General features: G+C 38.9%; 1 protein-coding gene across 14 annotated transcripts in view; it reads left to right on the top strand.

Moving 5' to 3' along the window:
- Positions 1-16630, top strand: part of FARS2 (phenylalanyl-tRNA synthetase 2, mitochondrial) — a 531440-nt gene that overhangs the window by 30064 nt on the left and 484746 nt on the right. For 6 of the 14 annotated variants that reach the window (XM_081295205.1, XM_081295215.1, XM_081295207.1 and 3 more), the window contains one exon: positions 1138-1254. The exons of 5 other annotated variants lie outside the window; for them this stretch is intronic. Coding sequence is in view for 1 of the 9 variants with exons in the window: in XM_081295209.1 (XP_081151335.1) it covers positions 1138-1254; positions 12424-12509 (203 nt within the window). In the remaining 8 variants the exon portion in view is untranslated. Of the gene's footprint in view, positions 1-1137; positions 1255-12423; positions 12510-16630 lie in introns of those variants that run through there. 3 more of the 14 variants (XM_081295209.1, XM_081295214.1, XM_081295216.1) reach the window with 2 other exon arrangements.

Genomic DNA, 16630 nt, shown 5'->3' with positions numbered 1-16630 from the left:
ATTTCCTCAGCCCTGCTGATTTCCATTGCTGAATTTAGATTTTGGACTTATATGGAATACTTCTAGTGCTTTCTCCTAAATCATGATTCTGTAATGTTGGTATAATTAATATTGGAATAATATTAAGACAACAGTCAACTATTCCTGTTTTATTTAAAGTTTGTTTTAATCAAGGGTGAATGCCTCTGGGTGTAGTGATGTATACCTGCAACCCCAGCTACTCAAGTGATTGAGGCAGGAGGATTGCAAGTTGAAATTTAGCAAGACCAGCTGATGGATTGCAAGCCTTAGCAATTTAGCAAGACCCAGTTTCAAATACTGAAATGAGCTGGGATGTGGCTCTGTGGTTTAGTCCCCAGTATAGAAGAATATAAAAGTGAATGTCAGCTTTTTCAGATGCCGTTAGAGTGTTTGGGGAGCTGATTATATGATTTTTCTGTTTTGCTCATAGGATAATTAGAGGAACAGATTTCTTGTCTTTAATTTTCCCTGTATACTTGTGTGACTGCCACCCACTGCCTGCTCTGGCCCAGGAGTAGTATTCTCCTAGTGGTTTCTGAGTTTGTCTGTGAATATTTTACATGAGATTTTGTATAGAGTAAGAATGCATAGTGAATAAGCGTGAATTTGTGGTTTATATCCTACACTTAACTGAAAACAACTTTTCAGAGATCATTGATAACCTCCTAGTGATTAACACCCCCCATACACAATTTATAGTGTTTCATTCTATTCATCTTATCTGTGGTATTTCACCCCCTGACCAGTGTTGTTACTCCATTTTCCCAGTGTGTTCTCCTTCCTCAACGCCTATGAGGCTAGGAGCCATGCTTCCAGCTTCTCGGTGGACTCTTTGTCTTCTGCCTCTGAGTGTCTTCCGGTAGCCTCCCTCTTTGGCCTCCCTGCTTCTAGGATTACATTATCACTAGTGTGGTGTGTGTTCTCTCTCGTTGCGCTAGCTTAGTCCCTCTCTTGGATTAACATGGGTATGTTCAGAGGGAGCAAAGATGGAAGGCAAGATCCAAGTGCAGGAACGTCAGGCTTGTGCTAATGGACGGGTGTGACTTGATTCCTGAGGAGAGTGGATGCTGTAAGTCCTATCAACACTGTCTTTGATGAGTGTTCTCTCTGTATTAGGTGAACTGCTTTCGAGAGAGTTTTCAAGTCTGCAGGAGGACCTGGAGCCATCAAGGGCTCTCTCTGCACGTGGTTGGTGCCCACAGTTATTTCTTGAACACAAGGCCACATCAACAGGTACATTCTTTCTCCAGGGAATACTGCTTTTAGTGATATCTCCTTTAGGGGTTTGATATTAGAAGCCAGGTGGATAAGGAATTAATGTCTCTGAATGCAGGTCAGACCACTTAGGCCACGTTGGAGTATCTTTCTTTAGTGATGACTACTGGATAGCAGCAAGCCACACACCCAGTGAGCAGTGCCCTAGTTCCTTCTAAGAGAGGCTGGCTCTTCCTCCTTCCCTTGGGTTCCTGATACTATTCAGATGCTGCCCATTTTCAGGGGGCTCCTTCACCCCAATTGGGCCCTGATTGTTAAGAAGTTCATAAATATGGGGAGTGTAGTTTGTTTTTCTCTCTCCTTCCTGCCTGTGGTTTCATCTGCCTACCCAGAACACATTTATCCCTCCTCTTGCATGATAGCATTTCAAACATGGAAGCTCTGCCCGTTTGATGTCTCTCTGTCTCCGGCCTAAACCTTCTGATTTTTGCTTTTCCTTTTCTAAATACTTAATTTCTGGACATGTACACTTTTCTAGGTATGCTTTAATTTCTGTAGGCTTGCATTTAGTACATTTGATAGGGGACATTGGAATGATTATCTCTCAGGAGATCACATCACTACCTCTCCCATTGTTCATAAATAGAGTAATAATCTGACTAGTGGGTACAGTAGCACACATAATTCCAGCTATTTGGGAGGCTGAGGCAGGAGGATCGCCAAGTTCAATGCTGGCCTCCACAATTTAATGAGCCCCTGCCTCAAAATTAATTAAATAAATAAATAAATAAAAAGGGCTTGGGATGTAGCTCAGTGGTAGAATACCTCTGGATTCAATTCCTAGTAACCACCCGCCCCTCCAAGAAAAAAACTATAATCTGATTAATTGTCTTTATTTACAGTAATTCATAATGCTTATCATAAAGGCATTAAGAATTGTATGCTTTTGTTCAGAATGTAATGTGCTTTTCCAACCCTGTGCCCCTGCTTTGTCACTCTGCATATAAAAAATGCATATGTGTAGCATATATAATATACATAATTATGTATATATGCATAAGTATATGTACAGCACATAAGATAGCATATGTAATTATATGAATAATATGTAACCTACATAATTATATATACTTATATGTTTTTTGTAATTATGTGTGTGTGTGTGTGTGTGTGTGTGTGAGAAGGAATATTTTCCACATCTCGTTTTCCAAACTAATTTTAGTATAATTTCAGAATCTTTCAGAGAATGGCCCAATCTTTTAAAGTTTTAGGTCTCATTTCTTTTCTGGCTTTTTTGTTTGTTTGTTTTGGTGATGGTAGGGATTGAATCCAGGAGTGTTTTACCTTTGAGCTATACCTCCAGCCATTCTTAAAATTTTGAGACAGAGTCTCACTAAGTTGCCCAAGCTGGCCTTGAACTTGCGATCCTCTTGCCACTGTGCCAGGCACATGTCTCTCTGAATCCTGATACAGAAAGCCTGGCCTGTTGAAACCTAACTCAGAGCGAGGCTGAGGTTGTGGTCCTGGATCTGACCCTGTCTGGAGCACAGTTGTCACCCATGACCTGTTCCTGTGTTGGCTTCCATTAAGCTCTAGCAAGTAGGTATCCACAAGTGAAGAGCCTGACAGTGTCTTTTATTACTTGGGAATATTGATTATTTTTTCTGTTGAGATTTTTTCCAAAGGAAAGGAGAACATTTCCTGCATTTGATAAAGTCCTTTAGCGTATGTTGTGGCTTATTTTGTATATTGAGCTCATGACATTCCTTTGCCAAACTTGGCTTCTCCAACAGCTCAGTTTGTCAGGCTGGGTCATTGTCATTTGCTGTGTACCTTGTGTTAGGTAGTGATGATATCGGTAAGTGAAGAGAGAAGAAAAGAAATGGTGGAGTTGCACTAATGATTGCACTGCTCTGATCCTCAGAACTGCTTGTGTAAGGGTCCTAAGTCCTCCCAAGACGGTTCCTTCCTAGTTGTAGTATTTCCTTCTCTTTCCCTCATTCCCTTCTTGGCACTAGAATGGCCAGTTTTCCTTTGGCTGCTACTTCTTACTCCTGAATCTACAATTAGCTTGCCTCCTGGCCTGGTAGAAGCCCACCAAAGAGAATTTTTAGTTTTCAGTTCTTCTATACTTTCCTTCCACATCTCATCCATCCTCCCCTCCTAGACAAAGAGTCTTCCAGAATGGACTTGGCTTGCATTGAGGCTGTGATGTTACTTGGAGGACCTGGAAGTATGCCACAAATTGTGAATGAGCTATAGCTCTGTGTATATGAATGGTTCGATCATGTAAATCTCTTCCAGAAAGAACATGTATTGTCTTGAGCAACTAATAAAAAAAAAAAAAAAGAACATTATTAGTATTAGTGGAGAAATGTTTAAGACCCTTGAAGCTAACTTCAGTTCATGTTAGCTCTAGGCTTTTTTTTTTTTCTTTTTCTTTTTTCTCCCAAGAGATAACTCATCTTTGGAAAATTTAAAGGTGTTCACCCTATAAAAGTCAGTGAATAGGGATGACTGACAAGAGACCACAGAGCCCTCTACTCATTAGAATTTCCAGCTTACCAAGTGTAGATGTCTGACAGCTTCTCCTATAACATCTTCTTTCTCTCATTTTCGTTTTTGTCTTCTTTCTGACTCCCACCCTGCCTGGTCTCAGAGCATTCCTTTTATCTCTCAGGAGATCACTGCTTCCAAGAAGTTCTTTCCCATCACTCATTAGCGATGTCACAGTTATGACTGGGTAACAAGATTTTCTTCTCTAGGTCTTGTTTTCCATCTGTGCTGAGCCAAGTGCTTGTCTGCTGTATCTTGTCCAACCATCTGTCCTGAGTTTTTGCTGTCGTTGTTTTTGATATTTCCAGTTAGTAGTTTGGAGCAGCAGCTTTTGATGTCTTTTTGTGAGGTCAGGGTTATCTTCCCCTTTTATACTCTTGATCTTCTCACCAAATGTTTCCTAATACTGTGGCATTTGACAACAAGTGTTCTAGGACATAGCCATGACCTGTGGTTTTGAATATATGTGGCTGCATTCTCCCAAATTTTCTTAACAAAAACATGTGCTATCAGATGGGGTTTCTAGCTCAGTGGTAGAGTGCTTGCCTAGCCTGTGTGAGGCACTGGGTTTGAATCTCAGCACCACATATCAATAATAAAATAAAGGTGTATTAACAACTAAACAAATATTTAAAAAATGCTGTGGCAGGCACTGTTCTAGGTGCTGGTGACAGTAGGAGGTGAGGGTTGGTGCAGACACAAGTCCCTCCTCTGAGGGAGCTTGCAGTCTTTTTCACAGAATTAAAAAACAAACCTTTTTATTTTTATTTTTTGGAACTAGGGATTAAACACAGGAGTACTCTGAACCCATGAGCCACATTCTCATCCCTTTTTTATTTTATTTTTGGACAGGGTCTGTAAGTCACCAAGCATGGCCTCAAACTTGCCATCTTGTTGCTTTGGCCTCCTGATTCTCTAGGTCCACAGTGTGTGTGTGCCATTGCACCTGACTAAAGAATGTACTCTTTAGGGATAAGGAAATATCCTGCTCCAATGACTTTTTCATTTTTAATGGCTATTGGGGATTAAATTCAGGCCCATCCCAGCCCTATTTTGCATTTTTTAAGAGATGTGGTCTCACTGAATTGCTTAGTGCCTCACTTTTGCTGAGGTTGGCTTTGAACTTGGGATCCTCCTGCTTTAGCCTCTAGATTCTCTGGGATCACAGTGTATGTGCCACTGTACCTTACTAAAGAACATACTCTTAAAAGATAAAGAAAAAATCCTTCTCCATTGACTTAAAAATTTTTTTATGTAGTTGTAGATGGACGATATGCCTTTATTTTATTAGTTTATTTTTAAACCAGTGCCTCACATATTGTAGGCAAGTGCTATGCCACTGAGCTATAACCCTTGCCCTCCATTGACTTTTTAATACATAGGTGGGAGAAATCAATTACTGGTCAGTCTGTCATTATTTCACACTCTGATTTTAGGCAATATCGTTATGGAGTCTTTTTTAATTCCATCATCAAAATGATGCTAGGACAGGGGATGTAGCTCAGTGGTACAGTGCTTGTGTGCCATGCATAAGGCCCTGGGTTCCATTTCCATCATTGGGAAAAAAGTTGGGATTTAGGTGTTTGGCTCCATGGTAGCGTACTTGCCTAGCATGTACTGGTTTGATCTCCAGCACCTCAAAACAAAGTGGTGGTAATTTTAGGGCAGTTGTGAGATGTGTGCATGTGCATGCATACACACACACACATACATCACACATACACACTTCTTTAAGCTAATTACAAGAGTTCCAGATTAATTCAAGGTACTGCTTTTATAGATTTAAATGAGCCTTTGCATTTGTTCTCTTCTAGAGTAACAAACTATTTAATGTTTTAAAAGTTGTATACTTTTAAAAATGTTTTACTTAGTTCAGTATAATTTTACATAATCTTGGGGTTCATTTTGACATATTTAAAGTTGTATACTTTAATTTATGTGTTACCCCTATATAATAATTTTGTATTTCCCCTACATTATAGTAAGTAGCTTTTATGAATGGTGTGAATGGCAATAGGTATTTTATTTATAAGAACAAATTTTGACAGCTTCCCCATAATAGCCTGAAAAGACATGCCTGACGCATGAAAATTATTTTCTTAAATCCCATGTATTAAGCAAAAGCATCAACTCATTTATTCTAGGTTGAACTTTTAAGATGTTTAACTCTTGACATTAATATTGTAAAGAGTATGTTTCTCCCATGTGCTACATTTTCTTCGGAATTGATATTCCCTTGGAATGGAAGAATTATGATGGTTGATTCAATTTAACAGCAATAACTACCATCCTAAAAAATGTAAGAAATGTTGATCAAATAGCTTAATGGCACTTTTAATGTATAATATGAATCAACTTCCAAATTTAAGCCAAAATTTATCTTTTTTTATACTTAGTAGTCTGGAACCTTCAACAGAGGTCTTAGGGCCTATATCATGTACAACCACAAGAATGTGATGTTAATTAGAATAAGTTATACTACATGTATGAGATGTCAAAATACATTCTAATATATATAAAAAAAGAATAAAAAAAATGGAAAAAAAAAGAAGTCTTAGGACCTGATATTTTTTAACCTCCATACCTGCTTTCTGCTGACTCATGGCAGATGACTGGATGTGTTGGGGAGGGATTAGTAATACTTACAGGCTTATGTTTTCTCATGCAAAGGTTTCTCTTACATTCTGCACAAAACTGACAGGTTCTGTGCACCTAACTCATGATTCCTTACTCATTGCCTTTTTACCACTGGAATTGCGAATTCAATGGGACAAAAGATCATCAGAGTAATTCACGTGTCTATTTTTTGACAATTTAAGATACATAATATATTTTTAAATTTTTAAAGTTTAAGACAGCCTAGACAAAATAACTTAAGAGTTTTAGGTCTGGGGTGTGGCTCAGTAGTAGAGTGCTCTCTTAGCACATGCGAGGCACTGGGTTCGATCCTCAGCCCCACATAAAAATAAATAAATAAAAGGAAAAAAGTAACATAAGAGTGTTTCAAGTAGAATGTGCTCATGGTGAATGTGGCTCAGTTTTTCTATTTGAATTACAGAAACTCAAGGTTGACATGCCTGTTTTGATGCCTTGTGATTGGTTAAGATAATCAAGATCAACCTTAGCAAGTCCCCCTTTTTATCTCTCTGGGTGTGGGTTTAAACAGTTGCAGAATGGAAGCTGTGTTGTTATGCTTTTTTTTTTTTTAATTTATTTTTATTTTTTAATTGTTGATAGACCTTTTTTTTTTTTTAATATTTATGTGGTGCTGAGAATTGAACCCAGTGCCTCACACATCCTAGGAAAGGCGCCATCGCTGAGCCCCAGCCCCAGCCCCGTGCTCTTCTTGCGTGGAAAATTTCTTTGCAGATATGTTGTTAGAAGCATGTGCCAGGCCTGGGGGGTGTAGCTCAGATGCAGAGTAATTACCTAGCATGTTTGAGGTTTTTTCCTCAGTACCTCAAAAAAAAGACCCCAAGTAAACCCACGTACCATATATAAATAACCATTTCATATTCTTTTCACTATCAGAAATAGGCATGATTCATATGGTGTGATGTGTATTCAGCCTTAGGAGAAGGCTTTGTTAGACGTCACCTGCCCCTGTGCCTATTTATTTTGATTAGTTCATTCTTGCTATTATGGTCTAATATAGGAAACTTGGTTTTATCCGGCCTAGGAATCTTCACTCTCATTCTTAGTTCTTTCATTTGATAAGATTTTAATAGAATACTACTTTTGAATGAGTTTTTCTAATCTTTGTTTCAAAATTCAGTACTGCTCAAGCCACGCTCTGAAGGTTGAGTGCCAGAGGGTTGGGCAGGAGGCAGATGAAGAGGCCTGAGAGGCTGGGTGACCCAAATCCCTAAAATACTCAATTTGAGAGTAAAAGAAAATCTCCATTGAATTATAATTTCTAGGAAAAAGAAGCTTAAGACCTGTCTTTTGAAAAATAACCAATTATTCCTACTAATTCTGCTAATGAGATTTAACTACTCCCCCCCTTGAATTCTAGGTATTCAATAAGTTTGTATAATAAGGTTTCCTTATGAATATTCATTTATTAATTTCACAAATATGTGCTACTTTTTCATATATGAAGTCTGATGACATATTTCCTCCATTCAACAAGTTCATCATCTCATGGGAGAGATTAATATATCAACAACTACAACAAAATCTGTTATGTGGAGGATCACTGCTAGATAGGCAGGTACGTATGTGCTGTGAGGCAGTTTCCTGACTCGGGAACATCAAAGGTTTTGTCATGGTAGTTGTCAGGATGAGCAACTGGGCAAAAAGGGTGGGAGGGCTTTCCTTGGCTGAGGAAGTTGTATTTGCGTGTGTGTCTGTATGGCTGACATTTGGTGAGAGGTGACTAAAAAGACATGAGCTTTTTTAGATATTCAGGAATGAAGGTAAAGTATTTAGATTTTTCTGAGAGTATTAAGCAGAAAAGTGACCTTATAAGACTTAGATAATTTTTTTTTTTTTTTTTGCACCAGTGTTTGAATCTAGGGACTTAGTCTACTGGGCCACTGGGATTACAGGCCATTACCACACCACCATATGATTGCCACCATTATTAGTTATGGAAAATGACAAACCCCTCCATTAGTGAGACCTGGAAAAAGGGGAGTGAGAAGGAAAGCCATATATTGAGAGCGTTGATCCTTTTTCAATACATTTTTTCCTGGTGATAAAACAAACCCTGGGGAGGAGGGTCTCCATCAAATCTAGAAAGACAGTCTCTAGGAAGAGGCCAAAGCATTAATCCTTCCCTAAACAAGTCCTTTCCAGATACCAACCACTGACCCCAGGCTTTCCATCAAGTCTAGTAAGATAAATCCCAGTGACTGACTGCTGACCCTAGACTCCCTCCCATTTTGCCCAGTAAAATAGACCCCAAATTCCTGAGTGCCCAAGTTGACATCCTCATTAATTAAGTCAGTATAACCTACATAAGCCCAGTGCCTTCCTTTGTTCAGTGGCTCATTTTCCACCAGGAAAGTGGGTACTTTCCTGTAGGTATAGTCCTGTTCCTGAATAAAGGCTGAAATGATCTGTGAAGTTTGCATCCAGCCTTGTCTTTTTGTTCTAACAACCATGCCCACCTAAGGCTTGATCATTTTACCAGCAACCTGGATTGCTGACCAGAGGCACACATATTGATTTTCAGTGGAGAACTGTATGTGTGATTTACGGTGAAGATCTGAGCTAGTGGCATTGGAGGAGACAGAAAGATGGACAAATTCCAGAGAGATGTGGAATTATAAGCAATAAGTCCTGGGAACTGTCTGGATCTGAGGAATAAAGGAGAAGGAAGAATAGAAGATGCCTCCCACTTTTTGGGAGGGTGGGTAATCAGGTGGTGGTTCGGAGCCTTCATCTATGTAAATGCATGAGATGGTAGCAGATTTTGGATCCATTGGGTGTAAGATGCCCAAGGATACCCAAGTTGTGAAGTCCTGCCCAGTCAGGGGCATGTATGGGTGGGATTGCCTGAGAGAGACTGGAATTGAGGGAACTTTGTATACGATTGGTAGTTAATGCTGATTATATTTAAAGGTAGATGGAACCAGAACAGGGTATGTAGTAACAGACCCAGGGATGGAACTGTGAGCTCACTGACTGGTGGTGATGTTGGGAAGACATGGATTCTTGATGGAAATTGAGAATGTTCAGAGAGGTGCAAGGACGGCAGGAAGAGAGGCCTTAAAAACTGAGGGAAGGCAGTTTTGAAGAGGGCGTAACCAATAGCATCAAATGCTGCAGAGAGTTCAAATAACATAAACTCTGAAAAGAGGCTGTTGATTGTCCTAATAGGTCATTGGCAAGTCTTGGAAATGGCTCCCGTGGGGAGTGGAGTAGGCCCTAGCATTCACTGGGTTAAGCCATAGATGGATGAGAAAGTGAAGACGAGCTGTGCAATGTTTAAGTCTCAGTGTTCCTGGGAAAGAGACCTGAGGCCAGGAAAGGGAGCTGTGACTGGGTGGGGCTGGCAAGAGAGGGAGTGCTTTTTACTTTAGTGGGAGAAATTTGGGCATGTTTATGTGCCCTAGTGACTGAGTCTTGAGGCTTTGGACTCAGCAAGAAGAATACTTCCTCTTCCCTGGGTGAAGGATGAAGCTGGAGAAAGGGAAGCCTATGTAGCTAGGACTGTGTGTGCTAGAAGGGAGGAGGTGGGGTTGAAAGGAACGTCACTCAGCCATTCTGTGTATGTGCATAGAGAATGATAACTACTGAAGCCCAGTTTACTAGGCCATGTGATTTTTGTGATAAAAAGACTGCATGGACAATGTAAAAACTTAGATTATTTATGTCTTTAAACCCCAATGGATAAAAAAATTATTACTTAATAATATTCACATTTATTTAAACAATCTTGGTAGAAGAAAAATTAGAGACTTCATTTACCAGTTTTTCAGTCTCTTAGAGGGTTTGTTCAAATTATATCCACATCATTGGCATTTTGGAGCTTGCGAACAACAGAGCAGCTACAACATGAATTTTTAGTGCCAATTTTGACCACAGTGAGGTGTCTAGGAAGGCTGAAGGTCAGGAGTTTGATTGATTAGGTGATTAAAATTCCTTTTAAAACAAATTAGAGGTGGCAGGATTGCCACAGGTGAGAAGTACTACAAGGAAATGAATCTCATTAGTGTATGAAACTTCTTGTATCATTAAAAAAAGTTTAAATGACACACGTGTGTGTGCAAAGGAATGACTTGTGTATTTTATCACCTAGTGTCTAGAGTAATTTTTTTTTGTACATTTATAAATATAATGCACAGGCCCTAGATGAGGTATGTTTTTTTTAAAATTTTTAATTAGATACTGTAAGACCCTAAGTAGTTCAGTTTAGCCATGTCTTATTTTTACATTTATATTTAGTTCTTCTATGTGGCTGGGTGATTAAATTTGTGATTAGGCATTTGAATTTGGGATCTCTGACTTAGGAGGAGGTAGAAAGGGCAAGGAAGAAGCCAGGACAAGTGTGTAGAAGGGGAGGAAGGGACAAAAAAAATGTTGAGAAAGGTCAAGAGTGGTAAAATGGTCTTGCTTGTGATAAAAAGTGAAACAGGATTAATGAATAGCAAGACTTTGTTTTCTCCTCTCACATCTATATGATAGCTTTAACCTATGAATTTTTTGTTTTTTGACTAATAGCAAACATTTAGGAAATACAGTGAACCCAGTTGGTTTTCATGTGGTCATCTCAGCTTTATGTAATGTGTGAAGATTCAGCTGAGAAAGTAAATGTCTTCTTCATCTGATGTGAGTGGATGTTTTGTTGCAATGAAGGAGAATTTCTGCTATAAGGAAGCCCAGGTGTGGAGAATCTCTTTGTAGAAGGCATAGAGCTCCCTCGAAGAGGTGAAGACACTGCAGTGTGGAATGTAGTGAACCACAGAGGCAGGAAAGCAAGACACGAGCTGATATTTATGAAAGACTTTCATGTGCTAGGCATGTGCTATGTACTGCACAGTTTATGGGTGGTTAATCCTTATGACTCTAAGGATTATATATATCTAATACTTATGGCTCTAAGGTTTTTTATATATATGTATATAAAAAGTGTTGATTCCAGTGGAGTTTTAAAATATATATATATATATCTCCAGATGTGGAGTTAGGTACTATTCTTTCTTATTTTTTCATGAATGTAAATTTTAGTGTTTTGGCCAGGTATGGTAGTAGTATGTACCTGTAATCCCAGCAACTCTGGAAGGCTGAGGCAAGAGGATTGCAAATTTGTGGTCAGCCTTAGCAATTTAGCAAAACCCTTAGTAACTTAGATGCTGTCTCAAAATAAAAGGACTGGAGATGTATTCAGTGGTTAAGTGCCTCTGGGTTCAATCTCCATTATCTGAATAAATAAATAAATAATGCATTTTTGTGTTTTTATTTTGGTAAAATATACATGACATAAAAATTCTTACCACTTGTAAGTATATAGTAAATGTATCCCATTGTGGTGCAACTGTCACCACCAGAATGGGTTTTTTTCTTTTTTAAAAAATATTTATTTATTTATGTATCTTTAGTTTTAGGTGGATACATTAGTTTGTTTTTATGTGGTGCTGAGGATTGAACCCAGTACCTCATGCATGCTAGGCGAGCACTCTACCACTGAGCCACCACCCCAGCCCCTAGAATGGGTTTTTTCAAACCAAAACTCTGTACCCATTACACCCTAACTCTTGTTTGTTTCTCCCTACCTTCAAACCCTGGCAACCACCATTCTGCTTTCTATCTTTATGAATTTAACAACTCTCAAGTGCTTTTGTGAGTGGAATCATACAGTATTTGTCTTTCTGTGACTGGTTTATTTCACTTGACATAGTGTGCTCTAAGTTCATCCATTGTTGTAGCCTGTGTTGAAGTTTTCTTCAACTGAAAAATATTCCACTGCATGTAGAGACTACATTTTGTGTATTCGTGTCTCTGTGGACTCTTGGGTTGCTTCCACCTTTTGGCTATTGTGGATAATGCTTCAGTGAACAAGTGTGTGCCATTACCTATTCTAGTCCTTGCTTTCAGTCTTTATACAGTCTTTATATAGCCAGATGTGGAACTGCTGGATCATATGGTAATTTTATATTTAATTTTTTTAATTTTATTTTTTAGGGACCTGGGTACTGTTCTCTACAGCTGCTTCATCATTTTGCTTTCTCACTAGCAGTGCACAGAGTTCTAGTTTCTCTACGCAGAAGGTGGGTAGTATTCACCTTTTAATGTTACAGAGGCAGAAGGGAGGCACAGAGGGAAGGGAGTGAGCTTCACAGAGGTTAACAGAGGTCACATGTCCAGTTTGGAATTTGAACTCATCAGCTCAACTCCTGAAACTTAATTCCTATGACATACAGGTAAGATGAAGCCCAAAGAGGGTAAGGGACTTGGTTAAGGGCCTCCTGTCTGATAGTGTCCAAGCCTGGATTCAAAGCCTGCTTTCAGAGTTCATGTTGGGAAGCATTTTTAAAATTAACCAAAAAGTCATTTTTTTTTAATGAAAATCCCTTTAAAAAGTATTAATCTTTAAATGTCTCTATATAGCCTTTCTTTGCTTTTCCAAATTCATGCTTTAAAATCTTATTATATATAATATCATCTTAAAAAAATGTCTGCAACATGTTTGATTTTCTTTTTATCTTTCTTGGGTGATGTTTTCTTGGCTTAAAATATTAGAATAAGTATTGATTCTAGTGGAGTTTTAAAATACAGCTCTGCTCTATCCATCCCTGTCAGAAGTTTGCTTTTCAATAAAACCAAGGGGAAGGTATCTAAAACTGGATTTAAGTTGGGGAAGTCTGGTGGTAGCAGTGGTAAACATTGAGGACTTGTTTTTATGTAGATAAAGTGAATTTTCCAGCTTTTATTAATAAAGGAGCAACACTCTGAAACTTACACATTGCTCTACTTAATGTTTTAATAGATTGTTTGTTCTCCCTCAAAGCAGCATAGAGGGCTATTCTGAAAGGAGCGCCATCCCTAGGGTATGTTGGCTCAGCTAGGCCAGTGCCAGTTCATGTCACAGCCTATCTCTAATGCCTTTCACATTGCTGTCAAGGAGGTGCCTCCTGAAAATAGAGATGGAAGGCCTCCTGGACCCTGCCTCATCATTGAGCTGGGGATCCTGGGTGTGCTTGGTTCTCAACATCTCTCCCAGGGTTGAGGGAAGACAAAGTCCTCTTGTCCTAGCATGTCAAGGGCCTATAGTTATGCTAAGACAAATTCTCTGATCTGGAAGATACCTTCAAAATAATCTTTAATTCTGTGGTTCCCAGCTATGATGACACATTACAGTCTATCTGGGAAGGGACTTTTAAAAATGATAATGCCAACTGACTTAGGATGTTGCTCATTGGTAGAACACTTGTCCAGCATGCATAAGGCCCTGGGTTCAATCCCCAGCCCTGGAGGGTGGAAGAAAAAAAAATGCCAGAGTTCCATCTCAGGTATGATTGATCTGATGTATGTGCCACTGCTGAAATTTTTGAAGATTCTGAGATGATTCTGGTATATGGCTTGATGTAGGACCATTTTGCTTTAATACCTTGTTTTAGGTTGTAAGAGTTTTACTGTGACAAACATGCGAAAATGTTGTGTTCTCAGAGTAGCCTTGGTAGTTGATATTGTTAGAATGAGTTCCTCCCATTAGAAGGGAACTTCTTCTCCACCTCTTTTTCCTCCTTCTCCTCTTTTTTTATTTGTAGTGGAAAGTTATTTTCCTGTCTTCCTGGAGTGTGTCTTTGTATTTAAACACTTTAGTGCTTGCTACTGTGGAAGATAGACCTATTTACTTTCATTCAGGTATATAGAAGAAGGACAATAATTCGTTCTCCTAGATTTCCATGGAAGCTCTAGATCATTTTCTGGATTTTGACAATAGTTTCATTTTGTAATCTGTAGACTTTGATGACATTTGTGGTGATAGTTCTGATAGTTCCTGAAGGCTGCTCACATAAACCTTACCTCCTCTGGTGAAAATAGGTATAGTGCTTTCTACTTTCCTGTAATGTGAACAATTGGCCGTATCATAATTTAGAAAATCTTGGTGCATGTTTGAGTGAACCACATAGTCAGTCGTATCACAGGAGAAAGTCAAGATATTCCTAGAAAGAGAGGCCTCAACTCAGATTGAGTGGAGTGCTTGACATATGTTGCAGAACTGAACTAAAAGATACATCATTTTAGAGGCCCAAAGATGTATTTATGACAACAGAGACACATTCAGGGGAGAATGTGGGCCATTTGACAATGAGATGCTTTTGGAGTTCTCAGACTCTTTGTTTTAAAGGAAACTTGATGAGGGGTGGGCATGAGAAGGTATGTGAGGATGATATCAGTCTGGTTATCTGAAGGCCATTTATGCTTGTCTGGTCAGTGTTAGAATCTTTAAAGAATGGTATAGTTCCCATTATCTGATCAGTAGATAATGTTGGATCGTACCCTAGGTCATATGTTTCTTAAAATATCATGTCCCTCTTTACTTTGTTACATAGGCTAATTAACAGTGCAAAGGTATTTTTTATAAGTGAGTAAATGGATAATAAGTCTAAGATTTACAGATTTCCCAGGAATTTGGGAGTGACAGACTTGGGAGGAATATTGGCTTTTGGGGTGAAGGCATTTCATCATAAGGCTTTTAGGTAAAAGTTAGTTTCCTTGTCTTTTTTGTCCTTTCTACATATCTCATTTCTTCTACCTACCTGAATCTGAGGGTTCTTCAGTGTGGAGGAATGCTTTGTCTAAACAAACTGTTAGGGCCCTGGGAGTGTGATGTATCTGGCATTATGCTGCTTTCCCTAAGGTCCCTGGTATGTTGGACTGTACTTTAAGGTTATTTGCTTGATAGTATATCAGAGTTTGGAGATGAGATTTAGAGCTTGGTAGAAACAATTGTCCTCCTCGCTTTGATTTTGTTTTAATAATGAGTGATTTGCTGTGAAATTAAAAAAAAAGGCATTATTTTGTTCTCAGTTTGTATATGAGAGCCCTGTCAGTAGTTGGAGGAGGGAAGATGTTTGTGTGTATGTTCTGTATGTGTTAGAGACCTCCCTGAGTTGTAGAAAATGACTGGGTTACTTTAGTATCTGAGGACTAGGACTCTGCCCACTCTAAAATCATTTTTGATATAGCTAGGGCAGAGAGAGAGAGAGAGAGAGAGAGAGAGAGAGTCATAGTCATCCCTTACCATGTGTTTGGAAGCTGATTCCAGGACCACTGCAAATACCAAAATCCACAGATGGTCAAGTTCCTTATGTAAAGTGATGTAGTAGTTGTTTATAACCTGCACACATCCTGTTGCATACTTTAAATCAGTTCTATGTGACTTATAATAATTAGCTCAATGTAAATGTTGTGTAAATAGCTGTTACACTGTATTGTTTAGGGAATAATGACAAGATACATAAGCCTTTACATGTTTAGTGCAGATGTAACTTTTTTCCCTAAGTACTTTTGACTCATAGTTTGTTGAATCCATGGATGGAACACCCACAGATATGGAGGGGGACTGGACTGTATGTGTGTGTGCTTATGTATGCATGTACAAGTACATATATTATAAGCAACTCTAAATGTTGTATCTATTTTTAGGCACATTTGGCTGCTGATTCAGAGTGACATGATGGAAATTCTCTCTCTGATTTATAAGGAAGTCTTAGAAGGGGCGTTTGCTGCTGATCCTCCTTATTACTCTTTTCAAAGAGAAGCACACTGGCTTGGGCATGACATTCCCATTTAGATGATTTCTAACAGTTGTGGGCACTGGGAAGATAACTCTCCTCTTACCCTTGTGCAGATTTCTTCTCTTAGTTAATTACCGAGGTGACAGGTGTGTGTGCTGGTGGGGGGTTGGGTAGGGGGCACTGTTGAATGAGAGAAACAGATTGCTTAGATAACAGGCAGGGGCATCTGGTCATTTTGAAGTCTCAGAAAATGAAGACACTGCTCCCTGGGGAAAACTTCAAGGGGTTCTTGGATCAGTTGGCATGAGTTTTCTAATCTTTGCTCATTTATTTCCCCTACCTCCTTCTCTGTATTTATTCCCAGGTTCTTGACCTCTAGGGGGTGGTTAGTTATGTATGTCACTAAGAAAAGTTTGAAGATTATAGAAATGTGGCCCTTTTTTTCTGATTTCTTAATTTAGGTTTTAATATTTTAGGAATTTGAAAGGAAAATGGCAGCAAGGTAGCAGCAAGTTCTCTCTAAAAACCCAGCCCATTGTTTTTTGAAGATGTTCTACTAGTCCATCCTACCTCCTGAGTCTTTCGAAGTCAGAATCACTCATTTATGTGTGAATGCACTGGATTTGAACCCAGGGCCTTGCAAA

This window comes from Spermophilus citellus (assembly GCF_964194105.1).
Source record: "Spermophilus citellus genome assembly, chromosome: 5".
NCBI classification, from domain to species: domain Eukaryota; kingdom Metazoa; phylum Chordata; class Mammalia; order Rodentia; family Sciuridae; genus Spermophilus; species Spermophilus citellus.
The sequence above is the reverse complement of the archived record's forward strand: the minus strand, read 5'-3'. Positions and strand labels throughout refer to the sequence as shown.